This window comes from Taudactylus pleione, unplaced genomic scaffold (genome assembly GCF_031769625.1).
Source record: "Taudactylus pleione unplaced genomic scaffold, aTauple2 ptg000487l, whole genome shotgun sequence".
Taxonomy (NCBI): Eukaryota; Metazoa; Chordata; class Amphibia; order Anura; family Myobatrachidae; genus Taudactylus; species Taudactylus pleione.
In genome coordinates, this window is record NW_028284889.1 from 3,256,777 (window position 1) to 3,283,564 (window position 26,788).

General features: G+C 46.0%; 1 protein-coding gene across 7 annotated transcripts in view; it reads right to left on the reverse strand.

Annotated features, from left to right (window-relative positions):
- The window catches only part of PRR11 (proline rich 11), a 61,948-nt gene that overhangs the window by 27,875 nt on the left and 7,285 nt on the right, over positions 1 to 26,788 (reverse strand). For all 7 annotated transcript variants that reach the window (XR_015869985.1, XM_088449531.1, XM_088449529.1 and 4 more), the window contains 6 exons: positions 26,463 to 26,613; positions 24,655 to 24,777; positions 23,592 to 23,837; positions 22,057 to 22,155; positions 20,815 to 20,927; positions 8,565 to 8,627 (listed from right to left, as the gene is read on the reverse strand). Coding sequence is in view for 6 of the 7 variants with exons in the window: in XM_088449531.1 (XP_088305657.1) it covers positions 8,565 to 8,627; positions 20,815 to 20,927; positions 22,057 to 22,155; positions 23,592 to 23,837; positions 24,655 to 24,777; positions 26,463 to 26,613 (795 nt within the window). In the remaining variant the exon portion in view is untranslated. The remainder of the gene's footprint in view (positions 1 to 8,564; positions 8,628 to 20,814; positions 20,928 to 22,056; positions 22,156 to 23,591; positions 23,838 to 24,654; positions 24,778 to 26,462; positions 26,614 to 26,788) is intronic.

A 26,788-nucleotide genomic window follows, 5' to 3' on the forward strand; every position in this document is an offset into this window, starting at 1 on the left:
GTCTCATAAGTGAATGAGGGAGGTGTGACCTGATCAGTCACAGAGTGTATACTGTAACGTCACAGTATATCTGTATGTTGTCTGTTTACTGTCTTTGTGTTGTTGAAACAAACAAGAATAATGCATTTTAAGAAATATGCAAATATGTTGAAAAATTAATTAGGATTTCAGCTGGCTGGTTTCCAGAAAAAGCATAATGTTGGTTTTTCACTGCCTGGTATTGAGAAAAGAGTAAAAATAGTGACATTTTGCATAGACCAATATATGTTGAAAGAAGTGTAAAATGTGTTGTGAAGAATGCAGTGATAAAGCCTGTCTCACAGAGAGAGAGTAAGCCTGAATTCACATTGTCCCAGAAATTCCCAAGAGGGGGAGTGAATGTTCACAAGAAGTTGACATTTCAGGTGATTTACACGCAGATAGCGCAGAAATTAGTGAGTTAGAGATATACAGAGAAGTGTGTCAGAAAGAACTTGAAACAGAAAATATGATTGATCAGAGGAGTCATTGTATTATGAAAATGTTTGATGATTTGACCACATGTGAACAAAATGTTGAAATCCATGAATTCAAGGAATATGTTCAGAAAGTAGAGTCAAAATTGAATGCAAATGAGGTTTCTGATAACATGCCATTGATTTCTGGTACTCATGAGGTGAATGATGATATGTCTGAATTGCCTAGGAATGTCCAGCTTGCCATCCATTGTGATATGAATGCAGAACAGGATGTATGTTCTTGGCCATTCAAAGGGGTGTCGCTAAGTGAAGGGGTGGTGATGATGCCTTTTGCCTTGCCCAATGAGACAAAAGTGAAGGGATGGGAATTAGGCAGGATTGCAGTTATAGACCATACCCCTGACGCTGAAGACTCCCATTGTGACAACATTACTTTTACATGGCATGATGAACGTGTCATTGTTGAGTTTAAAGATGCAAAAAGTGAACAAGTTGTGATTTCTGATGAAACATCCACTGCAAATGATGTTTATGGTTTACTTGCTCATTGTGAAGGAGGGGTTGGTGGGTACACACTGACCAACCACAAGGGGCATACATACATCACAGACACACTGATTGTTGGTTTGTTGTGTGACAAAGGTGCAGATTTTGTGTTTGGTAATGAAATTCGCATCCCAGTGTATTTCCTTACAAAGCCTTACCAGCCAAAGGTTTTGAAGCAGCTGAAAGACACACAGTTGCTAACGACAACGGCAGAAACTCTGATGCTGATTAAGGAGATTAAGGTGCTACTTGCTGGCTGAGTGAAATTTAAACCAATGTTTGAACTGTCCATACTGGATTTCTTTATGATCACAGCTCCACAGTGGTGGGAAGGTTTCCAAGACAGAGGGCATTATTGGTTCATGGACTATGGTGCTACCTGCACCCACACAGGACTGTTGATTTTTGCGGAAGCAAAGCAGCTATCTTTACAAGCTGACAGCCGACAGACCGAAGAAGGGGCTAGCGAACTTGTTGCATTTATGACTGTTTTCCAAGTCACTGACAAGACTGGATGCCCTGTAAGTCTTCACACTGAGAAATGGACATTTAACACAAAGTCTATATGGACTGCTGTCCAAAGCTGGAAGATCGACGTGGGACATGCTGATACACACACCTACAGCTTCAATGGTGTGTACACAAGTGAACTGAGCACAGAGCATGGTGTGCAATTCACCGCAAAGACAGCACTGATGGTGTTAAGCCATGACGGAGCTGACAATGCATTCGAGCAAGCTCAAATCAAAAGGGATTCCTTATATCCAAACCATGGTCAGAGACATTGCAAAAACCTGTTGTGTTTGCCAACAGCTGGAAATGTGGCCTACCTTGCTTGCTGATAAATGCCTCATATACTGTGAAATAACTGCACAAGTCTGGCAGTTTGAATTCATCGTTTGCCACCAAGAAGATGGAGGATGAATGTTGTACTGAACAGCTACAAAACACTGCTTGAGACAACTTCACTCCTGAATGACAGAGTGATACAAGATAAGAGACTTTCTTGAACATGTGACACAGAATGACTTTTTGATATTATGGGATGTCCGAAAGGATTCAAGCAGACAAAGACACCCATTTTACAGAAACATGGAGTATATTGGGTTTTCCATGCTTCATACCATTTACAAAACTGACATCAGTATGATTGAATGAGTTGTTTAGGAAACAGGAATGTTCATATATACACAATGTTGGGGTTTTAGAGCAGGATGTATATGTATATATATTTTGATAACCAGAGGGTGGTAAAGGTTGAACTTTTAAAGTACGATATCTGGTGCACAGACACAAACAATTATGATAAGGTTGTTGTGAAGAAATGTTTAGTAGGAAGACAATAGAGACAGGTGTAAGAGATAATTGCAGCAGGATAAGTAAATGCTTATTTTTCTTTGTTGTTATGGTTTATCTCACACTGTTTCTTTGTTTAAGCCAACAGGTTGGTAGCTGGAGCAGGAGGTGAGAGAACAGCGCTGCAGGCGCCTGAGATGATAAGAGCAGAGATATCTTGGCCAATTTATACACTGTGGTGGCTAATATTCTATATATTTTTCCAGATGATGTGTATTACTTTTGTGGGAGAAAAACCTACAAATGGTCGCCCTATGGGGGATTTGGTAATTGTACATTGGGAAGTTTGATACCCACCACATTCTTTACAGATTTGAATCAAGTTAATACCAAACAGATTCTGCATCATTTATTTACCAAGAGAGCAGTGCGGCCTTTATATGTATGCATCTTGGGATCAAGGTAATGTTGTAACACGCTGGATTCTGTTAAATTGATGCCGATTAGGAGGAAAGATTCCTATGAGAATATGATATACATGTCTTCCACACCATAAGTCCAAGGGTGGACTGTAGTGGGATAGCAAAATGGCTACTGACAGCCATTTCTATTCATGGTTCTTATGTGTGTATCAGACATGAAGTGGTGTATCAGGCATGAAATGGTACAGGAATGTGGAAAGCAGACAAGCCATAAATCCATAAGGCGTTGTCTACTGCGATGTACGCTTGCGTTAAGTTTTAGAAAGTCCTTATCAGTAGTTAACCAATAAAGTAGTTTGAAGAAGGTTTATGCCCATATTAGTAAGAGTTAGATGGGTATGCAAGTAGGATACTATATAAACGAAGAACAAAAGGAGATTCCAGTGGCCTGCCCTAAGCCTGGGCCAGAGACTGCAGAAGGTGGCCAGCATATTGTTTATTCCAGCTCTCCATTCTGAGAGGAGGCTCCTGGATCGAGTAACCATCTTAAATTCCGAAGCTATTCTTTCATATCTTATTATTTGTTGTAATAAATTATATCTTTTTTCAAGATACTGGTTTGTGTGGCTTAATTAACCTTCTGTATCCAAGAACCTTATCTCGTTCCACCGGGAACAATCAGTCATCCAAGATCGCAACCATAACACTCTTCTAGCTACTACTCCAGCAGCCATAGACCTTGCTGCATAAGATACAACATCCAAAGAAGCCTCACAAAAGGTATTCAATAGCTTTTTGCATAATCTCTAAGTTTCTTAAAATATATTGAGTTGAGATTCTTTCTTAAATATCTGTATTCAATGATCTGGAAACAGAGGCTATAGCTATACCAGACTTTAAAGATACAGCAGTAGAAGTATGTAATTTTTTGAATTCAATTTTCCATTCTTTTATCCGTGGTATCCTTAAATGCAGCGCCATCCTTTAAGGGAATGGTAGTTCTCGTTATTAACTCTGCAATCGCAGCATCCACCTTCGGTAGTGCACACCATTTAAGCAGATCTTCATCTCTTATAGGATACATACTTCAACACGGCTCAGGTTACCATGTCTCTTGTCAAGTTTCTGCCACTCTTTAATGACAATTTCTTTCATCACCTTGTGAACGGGAAAACTTCTTCCCCTTTTCACTCCGTCTTCAAACAGTCAAACCTGCTTTTTCCTCTGCTCTGGGACCTTTTTATAATTTATGCTTTCAACCAGATCATATGAAATGCTTGGGACCTTGGGGTGTAGGTGGTGGATTAGGAATCCGGGCACCACGCAGTTAAAGCTTTCAGCTCCCAGGATGCACCGGTCCACTCTCCATATACCCTGCCCCCGAGCCAGGGGCACCTCTGTTTCGTTGGTTCCCGGTCGGAGTTGGGTCATCGTTACGCGGGGGGCTGCTCAAGCTTTTTTATTTTATTTATTCTACTTAGAGCGCGCAGCAGCAGACTGTCCATAGGACGTCTGCGCTACTGCTCCATCACCCCTCTGGCGCCACAACGCTAGTTCAGGCTGGGCATCTCGGCGGGCATCCCAGGGTCCTTGCTAGCTGGCCCCGTGGACGGACCCAGACTGCAAGCCGGACTGCAAGGGGACAGGTAAGGCGGGTCATCGCTCATGGTGACCTGCACTTTAGCAGTCATACCTCCGGTCCCAGGGGACAGACCGGAGGTGCTGAGTGTGGACACAGGCTCCAGCCCCGCGATCCACTAGACCACCGGGGACATATGGTGCAGAAACCAGCGTCTGGGTGGGAAAACAATCAGCATGAGGAGGTCAGCTTCCGCGTTAGAGCGCCCCCTCCTCTCAGGGCGCCATTCCACTGAGGTCTCTTCCCACAGCAGCTCTCCTCCAACCATGCTCCCTCTGAGGTCTCCGGTGGCCATTTCCTCTAAGGCACAACCACAGCTCCCAGGGATACGCAGGGTCCGGTCCCCCTACATACCTCTCCCTGGGGTCAGCGGATGTAGCCAGACACTGAGTCTGTGCAGTTGATTGTAGTGCCAGTTTGCAATTATTTGTTATTTCTGCATTGTATGTGGCTTATGCTAGCGCTGCCTGTCTGTTTCTCTCATCTAACTGTCAGCATATAGCTTTCCCTTTTCTCTGACTATTACCCTAACATACAGGTGTATTCAGGGGTTTTCTTGTGCCTCACACATCTATAGAACTAAGTTTTTGTGAGGTTTGTCACATACAGTTGTTCGTTACACTGTGCCATATTTGGGCTGTGCTCCTGCAGCTGACCCAAGCATAAGACAGGACCAGTATATTGCATTCCTACTAGTATCCTACATACACAGTGGTTGCATTATACCCAGGGCCATATTGTGTGTCTAGCAAAGGCAAGGGTAACAACAGGCATCTGATCCAATACTGCTATCATGCAAGTTATGTGCTGCAGACTTAAGTGAGGAGGATTTGATACAAGATGGGCTATGTAGTAAGTGTCCCATCAGACAGAGCCGGTACTAGAGCCCCCTGGGCTTCATTTTCTCAGATATTGGCCACTATTGCGGACCGCCAAGAGGATCCGGCTGTAATTTTCCCTATGGGGTTATCGCAGCAGGCAGTAATGCCCCCCTTTGGTCATTGCCACGACAGGTTCAGGCGATACAAGTACCCCCTGTACCTCCACCATGGGTAGACGTACTCTCTAACTCAGTGTAGAGTCTGGTGGCTACATCTAATGCCTTTCAAACCATTTTGCAAGGTGAGAAGCCCTTACCCAGTAAGCCCTTTAAGCATCCTGTGGTATCGTCACAGACCACACAACTCTCAGATTCTGAGGTATCATCCGAGGAGGCAGAAGATGCTGATCGCTCTAACCTTGCTCCCCTCTTGGGGAGGATGAGAGTCGGTCAAAAATAATATTCCTGCCTTGGTGCGAGCTGTCAGATCCATCTTATTAATAGAAGATGACGAGCCAGCCCCTAAAGCCAAACACCCTCTGTTTAAACGACAGAAAGTAACTTCAGCAGAATTTCCCCCTATCGGATCAATAGCTGAACACATGGCTTCAGCCTGGCAATTGCCTGGTAAGAGGTTTCAACCACAAAAATGTCTAACCTCATGTTACCCTTTTTCTGGGACTCAATGTGCAAAATGAGAAACACCCCCTGCAGTGGATTCCCATGTCACACGTTTAATTAAAAGTGCTACGTTGCCTATGCCTACAATTACTTCCTTAAACTACAGATAGAAAGGTAAAGGTTGTCTGAAATCGATATACTCTCTTTAAGGGACTGTTGCCCATTCACCCATGGCTGTCGCATGGGTAGCTAAGGCTATAGAGAGCTGGGCTGATGTACTTGAAGAGAGTTTTCCCTCAGAAGCTTCTAGGGATCGGATGTCTTGTTGCTGACATTCGAGATGCAGCTTCCTATATTGGAAAAGCAACATTTGATGGCAGTCACCTAACCCCCAGGGTTTCGACCGCGACTATCTGCCCGCCGTACCCTGTGGCGGCGCTCATGGAAGGCTGATGCGGATTCCAAGAAAGGCCTTCAAGGATTACCCTATAATGAGGAGATCTTGTTTCGCCCTGACCTTGACAAGATTGTAACCACATTGCCAGCATCAAAAACGGCATTTCTGCCTTCAGCTCATTTTACTACAAGGCCTTGACCTATATCTTTTAAGTCCTTTCATCCTCAAGGAAAGCCTAAGGGCCAGTCCTTTCCTAGGCAGTCGGCCGCCAGACCCAGGACAGAGCAGATCTGGAACACCAGATGCTCTGCTTCTAAACCCAACGATAAACCCTCAGCCGGGCCTCCATCTGGGGGATCCCAGAGTGGGAGGCAGACTTCTTCAGTTCGCCCAGTGCTGGTGTCAAACCACCTCGGATGCTTGGGTAAGAGAAGTGGTCTCTCACGGGTACGTCCTCATTTTCTCAGACGGCCTCCCCACCAGTTTTATACACAGGCCCTCCTTCAGACCTGAACAAGGCCTTATAAATCCAGAAAGCTATACAGTCCTTGCTGCAAGCAGGGGTAATTATGCCAATCCCACTATCTCAACGAGGGACTGGTTATTATTCTACTTTCTTTCTGGTTCAGAAGCCGAAGGGTCTCATTGGGCTATGCTCAATCTCAAATCCCTGAACAAATTCCTAAAAGGTTCAGGATGGAAACCCTACGCTCCATAATCCTAGCTATGGAGCTTGCAGACTTTATGGTATCGCTGGATATTCAGGACGCGTACCTACATGTACGTATAAGCACCCTCTCATCAGTGTTATCTCCGGTTTTACTACAGCAACACTTCCAATTTCAGGCTCTGCCCTTTGGACTGTCCACAGCTCCACGGGTGTTTACCAAAATTATGGCCATCATGGCGGCTCAACCACGTGGTCAGGGTATCCGGCTGCTACCGTATCTGGACGACCACCTGCTCTTAACAGGATCCCCAGAAGTGCTTCAAAGCCATCTACAGCTAACCATTGCTTTCCATCACAAGCACGGATGGCTAATCAACTGGAAAAAGTCCTCCCTGAATCCCTCACAGAGAATGATTCATCTGTGAGCCCTGCTGGATTCTCAGGATCAGAGAATCTTTCTGAAGTCAGACAAGATCTCCACACCTCAACTACGAGTGCACAGATGTCTTCACAATTGCCGAGTGTCGATCCACTCAGCAATGCAAGTTCTGGGATTCATGGTGTCCACCTTCGACATGGTGGGATATGCTCAGTTTCATTCCAGGCCTTTGCAAAGGCTGATCCTCTCCAGATGGAACGGGTTAACACATCGGATCAAAGCGCAGACAATGGTGCTCATGCGCATGTCTCTATCTTGGTAGCTACAGACATCTCATCTAACCAAGGGTCGTCCCTTTGGGATCTCAGACTGGGTAATACTAACGAAGGACGCCAGTCTCCAAGGCTGGGGCGCAGTGACCGGTCCGCACTCCTTTCAGGGCCGTTGGACATCGGTCAGATTAACCCTGCCAATCAACAGATAGGAACTTCGAGCTGTCTACTGGGCCCTCAAACTGGCCCAGCATGGGAAACCTGTACAGGTTCAGTCCGACAATGCCACTACACTGGCTTACAGCACTCACAAGGAGGCACTCAAAGTTGGGCAGCAACGAGAGAAGTGTCACGCATTCTGACATGGGCCGAGGGTCACATACATACATGCATACACACACATACACCACCTAGTCGGGGGCACTCTGTAATAAACTGTCACTGCAGCAAGTAACTGATACCGAACTGCAGTGACAGTTTATTATAGTGCCGCCAACTAGGTGTTGTATATTGGAGCTCCCACCGTGGTGCTTGCATGGAAGGCACCAAGAAAAGTGTGGTTACATGGTAGTGCTGCCCTAACTGGTCATATATATATATAGAAAAAACGTGTATTGGAGATCAACGTTTCGGGGTCAGTCACCCCTTCGTCAGGAAACATATATATAATTAAACTGCTTTTTTCTTCACCTTGATTTGGAGTCTTTGAGTGCCGCCTATTTTGGAATACTATTTGAAGGTTTTGGAGTTTGAAACCCGGAGCAAATATTGCCTATTGAGTGCCATTGGACATATATATATATATATATATATATATATATACACATATACACACACACACATATATATATATATATATATATATATATATATATATATATATGTATCAAAATACGCTGTCCCTTACTAATAGTGTCCCACACATGCAGCAAAGAGGATTCTGATCACAGAGAGCAATCACTAGTAATTGTGCTCACTTTGCAAGCAGAGCATCAGTGAAGCTTAACCAAACTCTATGGATCACCTTGCACAGCACATACTTACCTCACCATGTTAACTTTTCTAAGATGTCGTTTCAGATCCAGTGGGCTTTTGTTAAGGGCATTTCTACATAAAAACAAAAACAAACAAACAATAAATTGTATGTATATGTTCATATTCTACAAATAAATGCTTGTAAATTTGCTGTGAACATACACTATGTAGACAAAAGTAATTGGATACCGACAGTAAATAGATCAATGAGATTTTATTGAAGTCAGTATTTTGTAGGTCCACCATGTGCAGTGATTACTGCAGACACCCTCCTTGGCAAACTGTCCACAAGTTCCTGGACAACAGCAGGCAGATGTATGACGCTCTGGAAAGTGATAAAGGGCAGAGTGAGAAATGACCAGCCACTCAGCTCCCAACTGTCATGTTACAGGCTGGGTTTGAAAAAACAGGATTTTGGTACTTACCGTTAAATCCATTTCTCCGATTCCACAGGGGACACTGGAGCTTCATGACAGTGGGGTATAGACGGTGGGTTGAGTTGAGCCTGGCACTTTAAAAATCTACAAGTGTGACTGGCTCCTCCCCCTCTATGCCCCATCAACCCCAGTTTTAAAGAACTGAGCCCGAGAGGAGACGGAGAACAGACTGAAGAACAGAGAAGGAGAACAGGAAAAGAAACATCCAACATACTGACACACTGCAAGAACACAGCAGGCTGCAGTGATAAACAGTCACACAATAAAACAGACAAAACTGCAACAGAACTGAAGCAGAACAAACAACTGAGAACAGGCAAGAAGCACTGGGTGGGCGTCCAGTGTCCCCTGTGGAATCGGAGAAATGGATTTAACGGTAAGTACCAAAATCCTGTTTTCTCCTTCATCCACTAGGGGACACTGGAGCTTCATGACAGTGGGGACGTCCCAAAGCTACCCTCCTGGGGGGGAGAGTGCTGAACGCCCTGCAAGACACTACGACCAAAATTTGAAGCAGAAGCCGCAAAAGTGTAAAATCTGTAGAAACGTACAAAAGTATGAACCGAAGACCACGTCGCTGCCCTACAAAGCTGTGAAGCCGAGACACCTCTACGTGCCGCCCAAGAAGTACCCACAGAGCGCGTAGAATGCGCAGAAATGGATACCGGCGGTGGTCGAGCAGAAGCAACATATGCCTGACGAATAGTCAGACGAATCCACCTGGCCAAAGTTTGTTTAGACGCCGGCCAGCCACGCCGATTAGCATTATAAAGGACGAATAGAGCCTCTGATTTACGTAGCCCCTCAGTACGGGACACATAAATGCGAAGTGCCCGAACCACATCCAAGGAGTGAGAATCCCCAGAAGAGTCCGACAACGCTGGCACTACAATCGGCTGATTCAGATGAAAACCCGAGACCACCTTGGGCAAAAAGGAAGGCCGGGTACGAAGTTCCGCCCGATCTTCGTGAAAAATCAAGTAAGGGGAACGGCAGGACAAGGCTCCAAGTTCCGACACACGTCTGGCCGAAGCCAGGGCCAATAAAAGGATCATCTTCCAAGTCAAATACTTCAATTCCACCTCCTGCAAAGGCTCAAAGGTGGATGACTGAAGAAAAGATAAAACAAGATTCAGGTCCCAAGGAGCCGTGGGTGGCACAAAGGGGGGCTGAATTCTAAGAACCCCTTGAAAAAAGGTCTGAACCTCCGGAATCAGAGCTAGGCGACGCTGGAAAAAAATAGAAAGAGCAGAAATCTGCACTTTAAGCGATCCCAAGCGTAACCCCGCATCGAGGCCTTTTTGAAGAAAAAGAAGAAGACGTGGTAAATGAAAAGAGGAAGTGGAGGATCCACGACCTTCACACCAGGAGATATAAGCCCTCCAAATGCGATGATAATGCGCTGATGTTACCGGTTTTCTAGCCCTAAGCATGGTAGGAATGACCGACCTAGGAACTCCATGGCTTCTTAGGACGGCGGTCTCAATAGCCACGCCGTTAAACGAAGCCGCCGTAAATCCGGGTACACACATGGACCCTGTTGTAGAAGGTCCGATCGTAGCGGAAGATGCCAAGGTTCGTCTGCCAGAAGGAATAAAAGATCGGAGTACCAAACCCGACGAGGCCAATCCGGAGCCACTAGGATGACGGTGGACGACTCTCGTTTGATCCGCTTGAGAATCCGAGGGAGGAGCGGAAACGGTGGGAACAGGTACACAAGGCTGTAGGGCCAAGGGATCAGTAAAGCATCCGCTCCCACCGCTGCCGGATCCATGGTCCTGGAGCAGTAAAGGGGTAGTTGATGATTTATCCGAGATGCCATCAGGTCTATCTGTGGCTTCCCCATCTGCAAACCAGTTGATGAAAGACCTCGGGATGAAGGGACCACTCCCCGGGATGAAGATCCTGACGACTGAGGTAGTCCGCTTCCCAGTTGTCGACCCCCGGAATAAACACTGCTGAAATGACCTCTACGTGTCTTTCTGCCCACAGAAGGATGCGACTGGCTTCTCTCATTGCCACCCGACTGCGGGTTCCCCCTTGGCGATTTATGTATGCCACTGCCGTGGCGTTGTCTGATTGTATCCGAACCGGAAGTCCTCGTAACAGAGGAGCAGCCTGTATCAAAGCTCTGTAGACTGCCCGCAGTTCGAGAACATTGATTGGTAAGAGGGACTCCTGCTGCGACCAAAGCCCCTGGAAGTGATTGTCCAGAACCACCGCTCCCCATCCGCGGAGGCTGGCGTCCGTGGTGACCAAGGTCCAATTCCAAATTCCGAAGCGGCGACCCGCTAACAGATGCTCCGTCCGAAGCCACCAGAGCAAGGATATGCGGGTCCGGGGAGACAGACGCACCAGCCGATGCATCTGTAGGTGGGACCCGGACCACTGAGACAGAAGATCCAGTTGAAATATTCTGGAGTGAAATCTGCCGAATTGGATGGCCTCGAAGGAAGCCACCATTTTCCCCAGGAGACGTATGCAAAGATGCACAGATACTTTCCTGGGTCTGAGCACTAGACGAACCAGCTCCTGTATGGCTATGGCCTTGTCCCTTGGCAAGAATATACGAAGCAGAACAGTGTCTAGAATCATTCCTAGGAACTGAAGTCTCTGGGACGGCATCAACTGAGACTTCTGGAAGTTCACAATCCATCCATGTTGAATGAGAATCTGATGTGTAAGGGACACTTGGTGTAAAAGGACTTCTGCCGTCGGAGCCTTGATGAGTAAATCGTCTAGGTACGGAACTATCGTCACCCCCCGAGAGCGCAAGTGAGACACCATGACGGCCATCACTTTGGTGAATACCCTGGGAGCTGACGAGAGACCGAATGGCAGGGCCTGAAACTGGAAATGAGCTTCCCTGATGGCAAATCTGAGGAAAGCCTGGTGAGGAACCCAAATTGGGACATGCAGATAGGCGTCCTTGATATCTATCGACACCAGAAACTCTTCTGCCTCTAGTCCTGCAATGACAGAATGGAGAGATTCCATCTTGAACCTGTGAAATGAAAGATACTGGTTCAATGATTTCAGATTCAAAATGGGTCTGACTGACCCATCTGGTTTCGGAACCACAAAAAGGTTTGAGTAAAACCCTTGTTGCCTTTGTGCAGTGGGAACCGCCACAAGGACCTCGGCCAGCAAAAGTTTCTCGATCGCTTGACGCAAAATTAGTTGCTTCAAGGGATCGACGGGCAAACCTGGTGTAAAATAACGCCGAGGAGGAGTGAAAGCGAACTCGATCTTGTACCCCTGAGATACCAGATTTCGAACCCAAGTGTCTGGAGAAGTCAGTCTCCAAACCTCCAAGAAACGCTGGAGGCGTGCCCCCACCTTCGGATTTCCGAGATGGGATGGGAGCCCGTCATGCCACAGGCTTGTCTGCTGGCTTGGGATCTGGACGGCGGCCAATATTTGCTTGACGTCCTCTAGTACGGCCTCCTCGCCCCGCTGAAGACGAACCTCGCGATCGTCCCTGAAATCTTGCCGATGCTCGAAAGGAACGAAAGGAAGGTCCCCTAAACGAGCGACACGGAGGAGGTGCTGATGAAGGTAGAAAAGTACTCTTACCTCCAGTGGCCAGCGAAATCCATTTGTCCAGCTCTGGACCAAATAAAATATCGCCTGTGAAAGGAAGAGCTTCCACTGCTCTTTTTGACTCCGCATCCGCTTGCCAGGCACGAAGCCAAAGTGCCCGGCGAGCAGAGACCGCCGAAGCAGAAATCCTAGCGCCTACCTGGCCGATATCTCTGGAGGCGTCTCCTAAGTATACAGCAGACTCCTGAATATGTTCTGCCAAGGTAATCAGATCTGCTCGCGGAGTGCTGGATCTAAGACCCTCAGTCAATTGTTCCGCCCACTTTTCCACAGCCTTGTTGACCCAAGATCCTACCAAGGCCGGGCGGAGAAGTGCACCTGCGGCCGTATAAATGGATTTCAAAGTGGTTTCTAATCTCCGCTCTGAGGTTTCCTTCAATGTAGTAGCTCCTGGAACAGGTAACGTGGTCTTCTTTGACAACCGAGAAACCGAAGAATCCACAGGTGGCGGGGTCTCCCACCTCTTCCTATTTTCCGCAGGAAATGGGTAAAGAGAGAAGAAACGCTTAGGAATCTGGAATTTACGGTCCGGATTCTGCCAGGCTGCCGTCATCTGTTCATCCAACTGGAGAGAAACAGGGAATGTGACGGCCATCTTCTGTGACCTGGCAAATAAGGAGTCTTCTAACGATTCTGGAGCTTCCTGGCCAGAAATCTTAAGAACTTCCCTTACCGCTAGAATGAGTGCGTCAATACCTTGCAATGCCTCAGGTTCTTGTGAGTAAGTCTCTACGTCTGATTCGTCCAGCATCTCCCCTTCCTCCTGAGACGAGTGATCCGCTGCCGAATCCTCATCCGACTGGAGAACCGCCGGAAGAGCCCTCTTTTTAGAAGAGCGACTTACCGTAGCTTCAGGAGCTTTAGACGCAGAACCCATCACTTGAGCAAGGCTATTCACCGAGCGGACTAAATTCTGAGCCCACGCTGGTTCTGCTAGAAAAGAAGGGTGAGATGTGCCAGGTAGATCTCTGGCAGACTCCCGTTCCCTACGGGAAGCGGCTAATTCAGAAGAAAGGTCCGCCATGACCCCGGCCAAACTATTTATGAAGGAGGGAGTGACAGACTGCGTGTTAGCACTGTCTGCTTCACATGTCTCGCACAGGGAAGACCCTTCGGAGCGAGCATGGGTAAACTTCTTCCTGCACTTAGTGCAGGCAAACAGCTTTTGTGATGCAGTTTTTTCTGTCCTGGATGTCATCATGTACTCACAGACAAGCACCACATACAATTCAGGAATGCAGAAGAAGTATAGGGAGAAGCAGAATTACAATAATAATGCTACTCAAGTATGGGAGCAGACAGAGCAATAAGGGAGGAGCAGAATTTCAATAATAATGCTACTCAAATTGCATGCAGAGCAGTATAAGAGGAGCAGAATTTCAAGAAAATGCAACTCAGTAACAGGGGCAGACAGGCATATAAGGGAGGAGCAATCAATAGGACCAGAAAGTAGTTAAAACCACCCTCTGTATTTACAGACCCCCTGTAGATGCTCTCATCTGCTCCTCTCCCCCTCCGCTCAGTGCCTGCAGTCTGAGGCGCCACTCCCGTTCAGAGCGCGCCAAACTAGCCCAGGCAGTGAAGGAGGAAGAGGAGGAGGGACCCATAAGCTCCTCCCCTAATGGCCGCCGCTTTGTATGCGCGCGGCATACACTTATACAGTGGGACGTTCTGTCCCCGCACTAACAGCGGGGGCAAGCGGCACGACCGCCCCAGTGATAACCGTGCCGGTGCCTTTTACACAAGCACCGGCACGCAGAGGCAGGACCGCTGTGAGCGCGCCTACCTAACAGCCAGCGCCGGTGTTCTATCACAACACCAGCGTGGCAACTGACAGCGGGGCTGACAGCCGCGCGCTGTTTTCAGACCCAGCAGTTATTTTCACCTCTCCTGCTAGTCAGGAGAGGTGTGCTACTCACCGAGCTGCTGCGGCCAGAGCGCTGGGCAGTGAGGGGAGAGCGGGGACCCGGACACAAGCCAGTGGTAGCTGTGGCGGGCCCCGCTGAGTCTGATGACTCCTAACTGCCTAAAGCAGCCTCCCCTCCATAGGGTGACCGGACACAGGCTGCAGTAGCCGTGTGGTCCCCTCTCTGGCGGCTCCCACGATGCAGGCAGACTGTCACAGCTAACAGTCTGCCTGTCCTCTTGCTTGATTCTTTTACAAATCATATAAAAATTAATATAAGGGCTGGAGACAGCCCCTGTGCACCGGCTCTACTCGGGCACATTCTAAAAACTGGGGTTGATGGGGCATAGAGGGGGAGGAGCCAGTCACACTTGTAGATTTTTAAAGTGCCAGGCTCAACTCAACCCACCGTCTATACCCCACTGTCATGAAGCTCCAGTGTCCCCTAGTGGATGAAGGAGAAATTAGAGTTATGGTAGACTTACCTTGATCACTCCTTTTCTTCGAGGTCCATAGGGTCCACAGGGATACCATGGGGATAATGTGGTTGGAGAGATCCAGGTACCAAATAGTTAAAGCTTTCAGCTCCCAGGATGCCTCGTGTTCTCATCCATATATACCCCACCCCTAGTCACAGGCCTTCAGTTTTGTTGACAAGCCTCAAGGCAGGAGAAGGAAAGAGGAGAAGGAAGAGCAATCGTACACCAGAAACACTCTTACACAAGAAAAAATTACCCATGCAGCCAGGTGCGTCAGGGTGGCTGCCCTGTGGACCTCGAAGAAAAAGGAGTTCTCAAGGTAAGTCTACCATAACTCTAATTTTCTTCTTCAGGGTCCATATGGATCCACAAGGATACCATGGGGATGTCCTAAAGCAGTACCCCTAGGGTGGGGGACGCTCCTGAGCAGAAAGGAGAACTCGTCGCCCAAAGGAAGCATCTTGAGAGGCAAAAGTATCAAAGGCACAGAACCTAAGAAAAGTGTGGACAGATGACCATGTGGCTGCCTTACACAATTGTTCAGCAGAGGCACCACGACTAAATGCCCACGATGGCCCTACATACAGAGAAGAATGTGTTGTCACCATGCTTTGGACAGGGAGATCAACCTGTGTGTACACCGGAGAGATAGTCATGAGTAGCAGTCTTGCCAGAGTCTGCTTGTTAGCTGGCCATTCTCATTTGTGAAAATCATATAAAACAAAAAGAGCATCTGATTTTGTATGCTCCACATAGATACAGAGTGCACGAACTACATCCAGGGAGGCTTCACCTACAGAAAGATCTGGAGCCTGAAAAGCTGGACCTACAATTTCTTCATTTACATGAAACGGGACACTACCATAGGAAGGTAACCATCCCTTGTAAGAAGAACAGCTCTATCCAAGTGAAAAATAGAAAATGGGGAGTGACAAGAAAGTGCTGCCAAATCAGAGACTCTGCATGCAGAACAGATAGCGAGGAAAATAAAAAAGTGTCTACGCTGTCAACCATTTCAAATCTACAGAGTCCAGAGGATCAAATGGGTGAGCTTGTAGCCCCTTAAGAACCAAAGACGAATCCCACATGGTGCTACTGGTGGAACAAAAAGAGTGTGAACTCTCAGAACTCCTTGAATAAAAATTCTAACATCTGGTAATGAGGCAAACTTCCTCTGGAACCAGACTGCTAGTGCAGAAACTCTCAAAGTGGCCAGGTGGAGACTCCAAGTCTAAACCTGCCTGGAGAAAAAAAGCCAGTACCCTGGAAATCTTAAACACCTTAGGATCATATTTTCTGTGGGAACACCATTGACCAAAAGAATGCCAAACCCTGTAATAGATGCGGGCTGAGGCAGGCTTCTGTGCCCTAAGCATCAGCTGAATTACAGAACTGGAAAAACCCTTTGCTCCTGCCACAGAAGAGGCCGACTGTCTATGTATAGATTCTGAATATTGGTGAACCAATGACGTCTGGGCCAAGCCGAAGCCACCAGTATTACTGTTCCGCCATCCTGCTTGAATTCACTGAACTCTTGGGAGGAGGGAAATCAGAGGAAAGAGATACGCCAGCTTGAAGTCCCATCTTACTGCCAGTGCGTCCACAAAGGCTACTGATGAGTCTCTGGACCTGGACCCGTACCTGAGATCTTGTGGTTGTGAAGTGAGGCCATGAGATCTATTTCTGGTAGACCCCATTTGTTTACCAGGAGCTGAAACACTCCAGGATGGAGAGACCACTCTTCGGCGTGTATGTCTTGGCGACTTAGGAAGTCTGCTTCCCAATTGAGTATTCCCGTTATGAATATTGCCGGAAGATGACGTTCTGCCCAAATCAGAACCTTTGTCACTTCTTTTATGGCTGCATAACTTCTTGTGCCTCCCTGATGGTTGAGATAGGCCACTGTAGTCGCAATGTCGGACTGGATCTGGACCGGATTGCCCTGGAGCAGGTCCTGTGCCATGATAAGTGCTTTTCTATACTGCTCGTAGTTCCAGAATGCTTATTGGCAGATGACTTTCCAGTTTTGTCCATCTTCCCTGAAAGTTGTAATGACCTGTCACTGCCCCCCATCCGTGAAGACTGGCATCCATGGCGAGAAGCACCCAATTTGGAATCCAGAATGGGCGCCCTTTCTTCAGATGGTCATTTTTCAGCCACCACAGGAGGGAGTGACGAACCTCTGGAGTGAGGAGGATTCTCTGGGACCTTATTAGAGGATACTGTCCGTTCCACCTGGAGAGAATCAATCTTTGCAGAGGCCTGGAATGGAACTGAGCATACCCCACCATGTCTAAGGTGGATACTATTAATCCCAGGACCTGCATCGTTTACAGAATGGATACCCTTCGCTTGTGTAGCACCTTGGGTATTCGCAATGATAGGGCTGCAATCTTGTCCTCTGGCAGAAACACCTTTTGTGCCCAAGAATCCAGAAGAGCTCCCAGATGTACCATCTGCTGTGTTGGAGAAAGCGATGATTTCTTCTAATTGATGATCCAGCCGTGATTTTGTAGGCAGGCTATGATCAGTTGAAGATGGTTGTATAAAGCTGCATCAATATCAGAAGGTCATCCAGATATGGTAGTATTCTGACTCCCTGACGCCTGAGATAGGCCGTCATTATTTTGGTAAATAACCAGGGAGCTGTAGATAGGCCAAAAGGGTAGTGCCTGAAATTGGTAATGTTGCTGAAGGACAGCAAACAGAAAAAATTGTTGGTAGGATGGCATAATAGGAACATGCAGATATGCATCCTGAATGTCCAGGGAAACCATATAAATGCCCAGACTGCATTGCCAAAATAATTGACCAGAGAGTTTCCATACAAAACTTGGGTACATGGATAATCTGTTGAGGGTTTTTAGATTTAGAATAGGGCAATGAGCCCCATTCGGGTTCAGAACCAAGAATAGATTGGAATAATAACCCCTTCCTTGTTGCAACACAGGAACCAAGATTATTACCCCTGCCTGCAGCAGGGAGTGAATAGCTTCCTGAAGGACCAAGGCCTTGACCGCATCTGATGGAGGATCTGTGCAAAAAAAAAACTTCTGGGGAGGATGCCTCCTGAAAGTGAGAGCATACCCTGAGAGACCACTTCTTGGACCCAGACATCTGTTGTCCGACGTCAGTAATCCGCAAACTGAAGAAGTCGGCCTCCCACCCAAGGATCCCCCAGGAGGAGGCCCGTCCCATCAGGCCGAGGGTTAGTACATACAGAAGCTGGGAAAGGATACAACAATGTTATACTTTTATTCACATAAACAGTTTGTCAGGGTTACCCCATGCATCTTCCATAAGCTCAGTGAGCCGTTCAAATATAGGAAACTCAGTTTTGGCCACTTTCCGGTGGTGCTTAAACACTGGAGCCTTCTTACTATGAACTGGTTCATCATCCCGAATAGATTTAACCGCCCTCGCCAAAGAAGGAAAATCCACTGTGAACGGATGGCCCTCCTCCCCCGAGCTAGACCCAGGAGAGGAACCCTGAGCATCATCTTATTCCTCTTATGATGCGTCTGAATCCATATGTTGAGCATACTGATAAAAAGATAACTTGCGCTTAGGCGCCTTAGTAACTACCGGTCTGCGTTCAACATTAGATGGCTCTATACTCTGACTAGAATGGCCATAAACATCCTTCCAGGAAGGATGCATAGGAAGTGCAAACATGGCATGCTGTGGACACCCCATCCAAGGAGGCAGTGTGGGAGCAGCCTTACGATCCACAACCTGCTTCATTACCTGGGACAAAGAGGATACCCAAGATGGCTCTTGTCCAGGGACAGGTAAACTGGACTGGTGAGGTGGCTCTTTATAACAAGACAACACACAAACCATCCTTTACATCCTGAGGGGACAAAGCAGGCCATACAGGATTTACATGAAACCAACACAGGGGCCTACCCCTCCCGTTTACCTTTATATTTTGACATGTTCAAAATAAAGGCAATAAATGCAATGTTATGTGGCAGCCTTCACAAATACTTAGTGAACATGAAGTACCCAAAGAAAACCTCCACCCCACAGGGATGTAGAGAAAAACAGTGATGGCTATAATTGACAGACAGAAATAAAAGACAGTATCAATGCAGCAGCTAGCAAACAGTCACATACAATGCATTTGTAATATAATTACAATAGACTCTAAAACAACTACACAAACACCAGGAATGGTAACATATAGAGCACTATATACCTTAACCAGGGGAGAGGTATACAGGAAGACTGACACAAACCCTCCTGAGTCCAACAGCTACAGAAGCGCACAGGTAGTGGACTGTGAACATCTCATATACACGTGGAGGGTAGGCAGAACAACCCAGGCTTGCGAAAACCTTTCATGGTTCTGCGTCTGAGTCGGAGCTGCCAGGGGAACGCCTACCTCTCCCAAAGCTGCATAGTGTTCCCGCTAGGCTGTTTCAGCGGGGCGCTACGCCTTGCCCTATTTCTGAAGAGCAGAAAGCACCCTGCCCTCAGACCGGCGTGCCACGGTGAAACAGCCTGTGGGTTCTGTCCTCCACCCACAGTGTCCCACGGGTGGGGAAAATGGCAGAGCATTGGTCACCGCCCGGGATCCATTCACAGTTACCGCGGCACTTGGGGGCTGCCCAGCAGCCGGGCACGCCTCCAAGAGTGACTAAACGGCGACGCATCATAAAGACATGCCCCTTTTTCATTGACCACGCCTCCTTTTCTGGGGCGCGCCCTTCAGCAAGCATAGAAGTGCCCTTGCTCCAGCCGCCGGACCTAGAGTGAACAGTAGCTGCATCAACCGGCCGGGTACGCTAGCCTCATGGCAGCAGATGAGTCTGCTGCTGATAAGGCCCCGGCGATCTAGTGAGGACGTGGATGCTCCCGGGCCCTGACTGCAATGGCTTCCGGTGCCGGAAGCAAGGATTGCCATGCATGATTCCTCGTAAGCGAGGAATCGCCTAACCCGACATCTCCGTGCGTCCAGTTGCAGTCCGGGTCCCAGCATCGCTGCTAGCACGCTCAGCTGAGACCTGCCAGAATCACCAGCCCTGTTACTGGTATTGCGGCCCGGCGGAGGTAGATGGAGTAATTTAGACGCTTAGTACTGCCAGCCCAAAGAACATAAAAATAAAATAAAGCTTAGGACTGCCTGAGCAGTCCCCTATCACAAAGGTGCATCTTAATCCTGCCACACCAAACAACTGAAAGCCTGTGGCTAGGGGTGGGGTATATATATGGATGAGGACCAGAGGAATCCTGGGAGATGAAAACTTTAACTGTTTGGTACCTGGATCTCTCCAACCACATTATCCCCATGGTATCCTTGTGGACCTCGAAGAAAAGGAGTTATCAAGGTAAGTCTACCATAACTCTAATTTTTCAAACCCAGCCTGTAACTTGATAGTTGGGAGCTGAGTGGTTGATCGTTTATCACTCTCACTTTATCACATTCCAGAGCTTCATACATCTGCCCAGTATGTTTTGCCATTCCGCCTTTAAGTAGAGTGACCAATTGTGACACTGAAGAAGGTTGAGTTGGCTTAGAACGTACCACTCGATCCAATTCGTCTCAAAGGTTCTCAGTGGGGTTAAGATCTGAGCTGGCCAGTCCCTTCGGGTTACCAAATTTTCTGTATACCAGTCCAGCTTCGCCCTAAAAACATGACAGGTGGTATTGTTTTCCTGATAAAAACATTTGCTCTTTCCATAAAACTGCATGGGCATGGGCCTGAAGTGTTCTTGTCAAAACTACATTACTGGCCATTTGGAACTTGTGTGCAATGGTATGCATTTTGCTTGGCAGGGGTGTCCAATCACTTTTGTCTATATAGTGTATTACAAGGTAAACAACTTACTTAAAAACATTTGTGAGACGCTTTGGCGGCATCTTGGAGGCCTTCTTTAGATTTACACCTTGTAATTCTGATAAGTTGATCAGTGGCATACCTTCACTTCTATGTGATCCCACCTAAAGATGTAATTATTAGAGCCCATTTGAGAGATTAGTATAGCTATACAATTATTTAAATTTAACCTCTATACAACATTCAAAATAATAAATACAATAGTTTCATATCATGTAATATTAATCTGTAGTTATGTGTGAACATTTTAATATTACTTGCTCGTGCTAAGACATAATGATTACTACTGTTATATATATATTTATTAATTGAAGAGATCACTACATATGATATACGACAAATCGGTATGTTATAATCACTATGTTCTCTACTTAAGTGTTTCCAGGGGTTGGGTAAGTTATGTCGACAGGAATTTTGTAGTTAATGTTCTTGTCGGCACCATAATTCCAGCACCACGATATAGATCCCTGTCAAAGCAGCATTTGAGACTGCTTACAGTGTTAAAATGCTTTACTTAGCCTTTGAAGGGGGCAAGAACATTGTCTACAATGTACTTTATCAGTGATGTCATTGGGGTCAGTGTCGCCTAGTACACCAAATATGGCCCCTTGCACGCCTGAAAAAGAGGTTGTGGCATTAGCATGCTCCCCCCCACCCCCTTCCTCTTTTAATCACTCTGGGGGTGTGCCCAGCACTCATGGAGATTATGAGCTGCATCCAGAGACTCTCCCTCCTGCACAATGACATCACAGTGCGGTGCCTGGTTTTCGGTCACTGAGGAGTAGCCGGCATTTTGGCATTACCCCCTCGGATGGTGAGATCAATACGCTCCGCATCCCATATTGATGCCACTGTACTTGTATCCACTATGACTGCATACAGTTTCCAGAGTACTACATACTGAACACGGCTACCTGCTCCGGTGCTACAAGCAGCTATATTATTGGCCATCAGTGACCAAGATGGTCTATAACCAAGAAAGCCTCAGCCAAACTCATTAAATGTAAACAAATATCAATAAGCTAGACCTGCAAGACTTTTAAAATCATAGTGAACTTTCACATACAGTAATTCCAATGAAATAATAAACCTAAGGACCGACTACTGTACTTAAAAGCATATAGCATAAAACATATACAGTATATTCAAACAATGGATCTGTATTCAGCCATATAATAAACTACTGCTACCGACTAGGATTTATAAAACTGCTTACAGCTCAGTGAAACTTACTTGTTGTCTCTCTATGTGGTCTCTAGCCTTCCTTAATTTGACATTCAGAAGGTCTTTAAGTGTAATTGGAATGGGTCCTTCTTGTCTTGTAGGTGCCACCTATAAAAATTAATTACAGTTTGTTACTAGGTTAACATACCAATAAAATAAACTTTTTTAGGAAAACAAATTCAAAAGGAAATGAGAGAGTATGACACAATGTATTTAAGCATAAGACATACTACTCTAACAAGAGGTGTATTGTTCCTACATCTGGGATGTATGTGTATCCCCAGGTCTGTTACTACTAGTTTTACACTTAACTCTAGTTCTATGGAACCAGGAGTTGCAAACTAGGGTTCGCGAGTTACCACCTCCTCTAGAATGTACGCTCTTACAGGCAGGCTCCTCTCTACCCAATGTCTCATTGTCTGTCCACCTCGTATGACCCTGATGACATGCCTTGAGCTGAATCTGTTTATTCACTCACATACATGGAATTTGTAATATTGTAAATACATATAAATAGGTTATCTTTCAGTAATAGGAATGAGATGTCTTACTCATCCATTGTTTGGCTGAGCAAAAGGATTTCTCCTGCTAAGAGGGTGTGGCCTTAGCATGCTCCCCTGTACCTGGGGTAGGGTGTGGATCAATAGATTGACAAGCAATAGGTTGGCACCAGATATCGACAGGGACAATAGGTCGACATGTGACTGCTCGACACGTGTTTTTTTCCCCAACATTAATCTTCACCCTAACCCTCACCTTGGTGCCAAACTGTCCCCCCTAGTGCCTACCCCTAACCATAGAGATAAGTGCCTAACCCTAACTGTCCCTCCTAGAGCCTAATCCTAAGGTAAGTGCCTAAACCTAAAAAAACAATGTGTCAAACATTTCCATGTCACCCTTTTGTACCTGTCGACCTACATCCATTTCGAACCTTTGTCCCTGTCGACCATCTGGTGTTGACCTATTACTTGTCAACCTTTTTACTGTGACTCTTTCATCCTCCAACTACCTGGCTACATATATAGGAGGGAACAGTAGGGCTGTTATCCCATGACAGTTGTACGCAGGAAGGTTAACACCTCTATTATGAAAATGATAGACTAATGCTGGCCATACACCTGAACGATTTTGGGCAGATTGCCCGATTTTTGACGAGTCTTACGATGGATCGTGTGGAATTTGTGAATTTTTGGAGTAAGATACAATCCAATGCGCGCTCCCGCAGCTCCTAAAACGGATCGTATTATCAGATGTGCAGTCCATATGTTCCATTGTATCGTGTGCAGATCGTACCATGTATTTTGAGCATGTGATGCATCATGCATCCATTCAAGTCATTTCAATTACTTTTTCCCTGATGAGCACGTGAGGCACACGATCGATCGTACAAAAAACAACAAATATGCCGCCGGGACTCCCAGGGAGCTCCGGGGAGTCGGATGGTGAATCTGATCTGATGCTGGTCACGCAGGTATATGGCCAGCATAATACTAAAGGCATTTACGTTATGAAAATCTTACTTAACTACTGGAGATGCTACCAACCTTTGGTGGTCGGATGCTTTCTACTTTCTTCAGAACAGGCAGACGTTTTAGCAGCGTGAAGGTTGGAGGAGGACCTGGTGGCGGAGGCGGTGGAGGAGGAGGTGGTGGTGGTGGTGGTGGGAGAGAGAGCAGAGGAATCTCAGCCACAGCTTGCACATTAGACTCTTTTATAGATGATACAGTTGTCGCTTGCCGGCAACTACAGCAGCAAGAACTTCCTGAGAGAGTTGAACTGGTTTCTTTATTCTGGAACAAAATGAACAAGCATTTAATAGTTGCAGTTTGTAAAGTAAAAGGCAACGCTAACTCCTTGTTACCAGTACAACAAAAATGTATATGTAACCAAAGCCTTATACAAGTGAACGGCTTTGTTTCCTATCCAATTACTTGGTCCATTTCTCTAACCATATAGGGCTGAAGCATCATTTGCCACTTTGGTAGCTGGATGTTCCATGAAGTTATGAATTTGGTTTTAACTTTTGAGCTCTAAAAAATTATATAGTGTACATATTGTTCATTTTAAAAGGATTTGAACTGGGGCTACATAAGCAAAAAATAAATATTAATATCTGCTCCAGGCATTCATACAATAGCTCCTACACTATCACCATCACTGAAAAAATACTTTATTTTTTTTTAATTTAAGTTTAAAGGTCACACAGGTGCTTTGTGCATGCATGTATGCTAGCCACAGGAAAACTCTGCTTATTGCATACACAGTGTACATGGTAAGCTCCTGTCACCGTATTAATATACTGTATGTACTATGACAGCAAAGTTCATGATGCATTTCTGCTCATGTTAACGGAACTTGGTACATACTCTGTAACCTATGTTCAAGCAACACGAGCGTGTAAGCACCATGTTCTGTGACTAGCATACATATGCACTTTGGTCATCAGTGTGACTTTAGTCTTTAAGAAACAAAAAGGGAAAACAAATAAAGGAATCCACCACAAAGCACAGATTATGGTTTCTGCCTTTAAAGTAGTGTTACCAGCAATGCTGTGCCAACTGTTCTGCTTTCTTTACCTGTTGAGTAAGTAGATGATTTAGAGCTCACCTGAAGTGCCAACTGCAGCTTGGGAAACTCAGTTTCAAGTTTATGTAAGCGTTGTCTCAGTATGCGCAGTTCACGCCGGCAGATGAGCGATGGAACTAATGTATTTTTTATTAAAATAAGGGTCTGGAAAGAAAAATATACACATTAATCTGATTATATATACATACAGTAATGAATATATATGTAAATAAAAGTCCACGATTTAAGGGTCTGTCTGTTCGGCCTTATCTCTTGAACCACTGGATGTTTTTTTTTTTAGGGTGTTCACTATTCTAGACAGCATTTGTCGAGGAAGGTTTAGGTGTATGAACCATTCATCTGTGACAAAAGGGAACAGAGCAGTGACAATTTTAGTGTAGCTAAGTCAGAGAAAAAAATCTTGCACCAAGCTGCTGTATAGGATCTGGTCAGTGTGCCAAAAACAGCAAGAGAGCATCTGAAACAGAGGCTTGGAATGAAGCAAGTCACAGAAAATACTGTTGCGCTGTGTGAGTGAGTGACTGCTGCTGCAGAGCCAAGGGATGCACTCTGATTGACGAGAGGGTAGGGAGTCAGGGACTGAACAGGGTCACATCTGAGGCAGACAGAGTGAGAAACCACCTCCAACGAACGAATGAAGATGCCCTGATGCAGGCACAATAGCCAACGAGGCATAGCTATCAGGAACTTAATAAAAACAAACAACCATCGAAAACACTATCGAATGATTTCCATTCAATAATGGCAAACATCGGACCGCCACCATCAAAGGGTAAAAATACTACAATAGGAACAAAAACATCGATGATTAGTAACCATCAGATTCCAATGTCCATCTCTACGCTGAATCTGCAGGCGTACTCCGGCCGCCACTCCTCCACCGTGAAGTGCTCCCGTGTGATGTTCTCGCCCAGCCACACGTCGTCGGTGAACAAGAGGCACCTCCCATGGAAGTCAGCGATGTTCTCGGACAGGGGCACCATGGCATGGAAGCTCAACAGAAAGTCCAGGAAATACAGGGTATATTGTGCAAAGAGAATTTTGCTCATTGCCATGTTCGGCAACTGGGAAAGGGCGAGCATGGGTGCTGCGGAAATATGCACAGGTGCCCCAACCCCAGGAACATGCTGCTGACAATGCTTACGGTATTTGCAATACAAATCTCTGATCCATGATCCTCCTGCCCTACCCAAAACATCCCAGGGTCTGTGCCCAAGCCAGCTGCAGGGCAGCAAGCAGTGGGGGTTGTGGTGACACTGGTTAGATGCAGGGGGCAGGAGTGAGAAGCAGGGGGTTATGGTGAGATACAGGGGACTGTGGTGACATAGTGTATGTTGTTGTGAGATGCAGGGGGCTTTGGTCAGATGAAATTGCTCCTGTGCGAAGCCAGTGTGGGTCACTAATATATATATTTATGGATTAAAGGTTTAATAGAAAGGGTTACAGAATCACTTAAATGAAAATACAAGTTTCAGTATATAAACTAATAACCAGGACAATATACAAATACATTATTAGAACTTGGATATATGAGGCAACGCTGTGATCAGGAGAAAAGCATTTTTCTGGGCACACCAGTTTTCCAGTCTGTAAATTTATTAAAGGCCGCATCACGAAGCCAATAATGCGATAGCTTGTACTCAGCTAAGTAACACTACATACGATTTCACAGAGAAGTCTTAACCATATACACAAAATGTTTAATGTTTTTTTTTTTTTTCTCATGTTCCGCCTTTATATTTTTGCAAGGTATGCAGCATTTAAGCTTTCAAAAGTTACAGACTTGTACGGATAGTCAAATAGGTTTAACTGTATTTAAATGTACATACCTTTTTCACACTGTTATAGCTCCACAAATATACAGATATAAAGGCATTCATTATGGAAAACACTGTATTTTGTACAATTGGGAATCTAAACCCTACAGACGTGATCAAATTCAAATCCCATGGTAGCTTTCCATCCGTTTGTTCCAATACTCTGCAAAGAGAAGATACAGTAGGCACAAATGGGAATTTTTTAACACTCAGTGAACCCTGTAACAATATATGTTTCTGACAGTGAAACAAATTATTTGTTCTGGGGTCATTAACAGCAAATTTCTAGAGCTCTTTCAAATTCCAAGGATTGAAGCTAGGTAACGGAGAATTCTTAG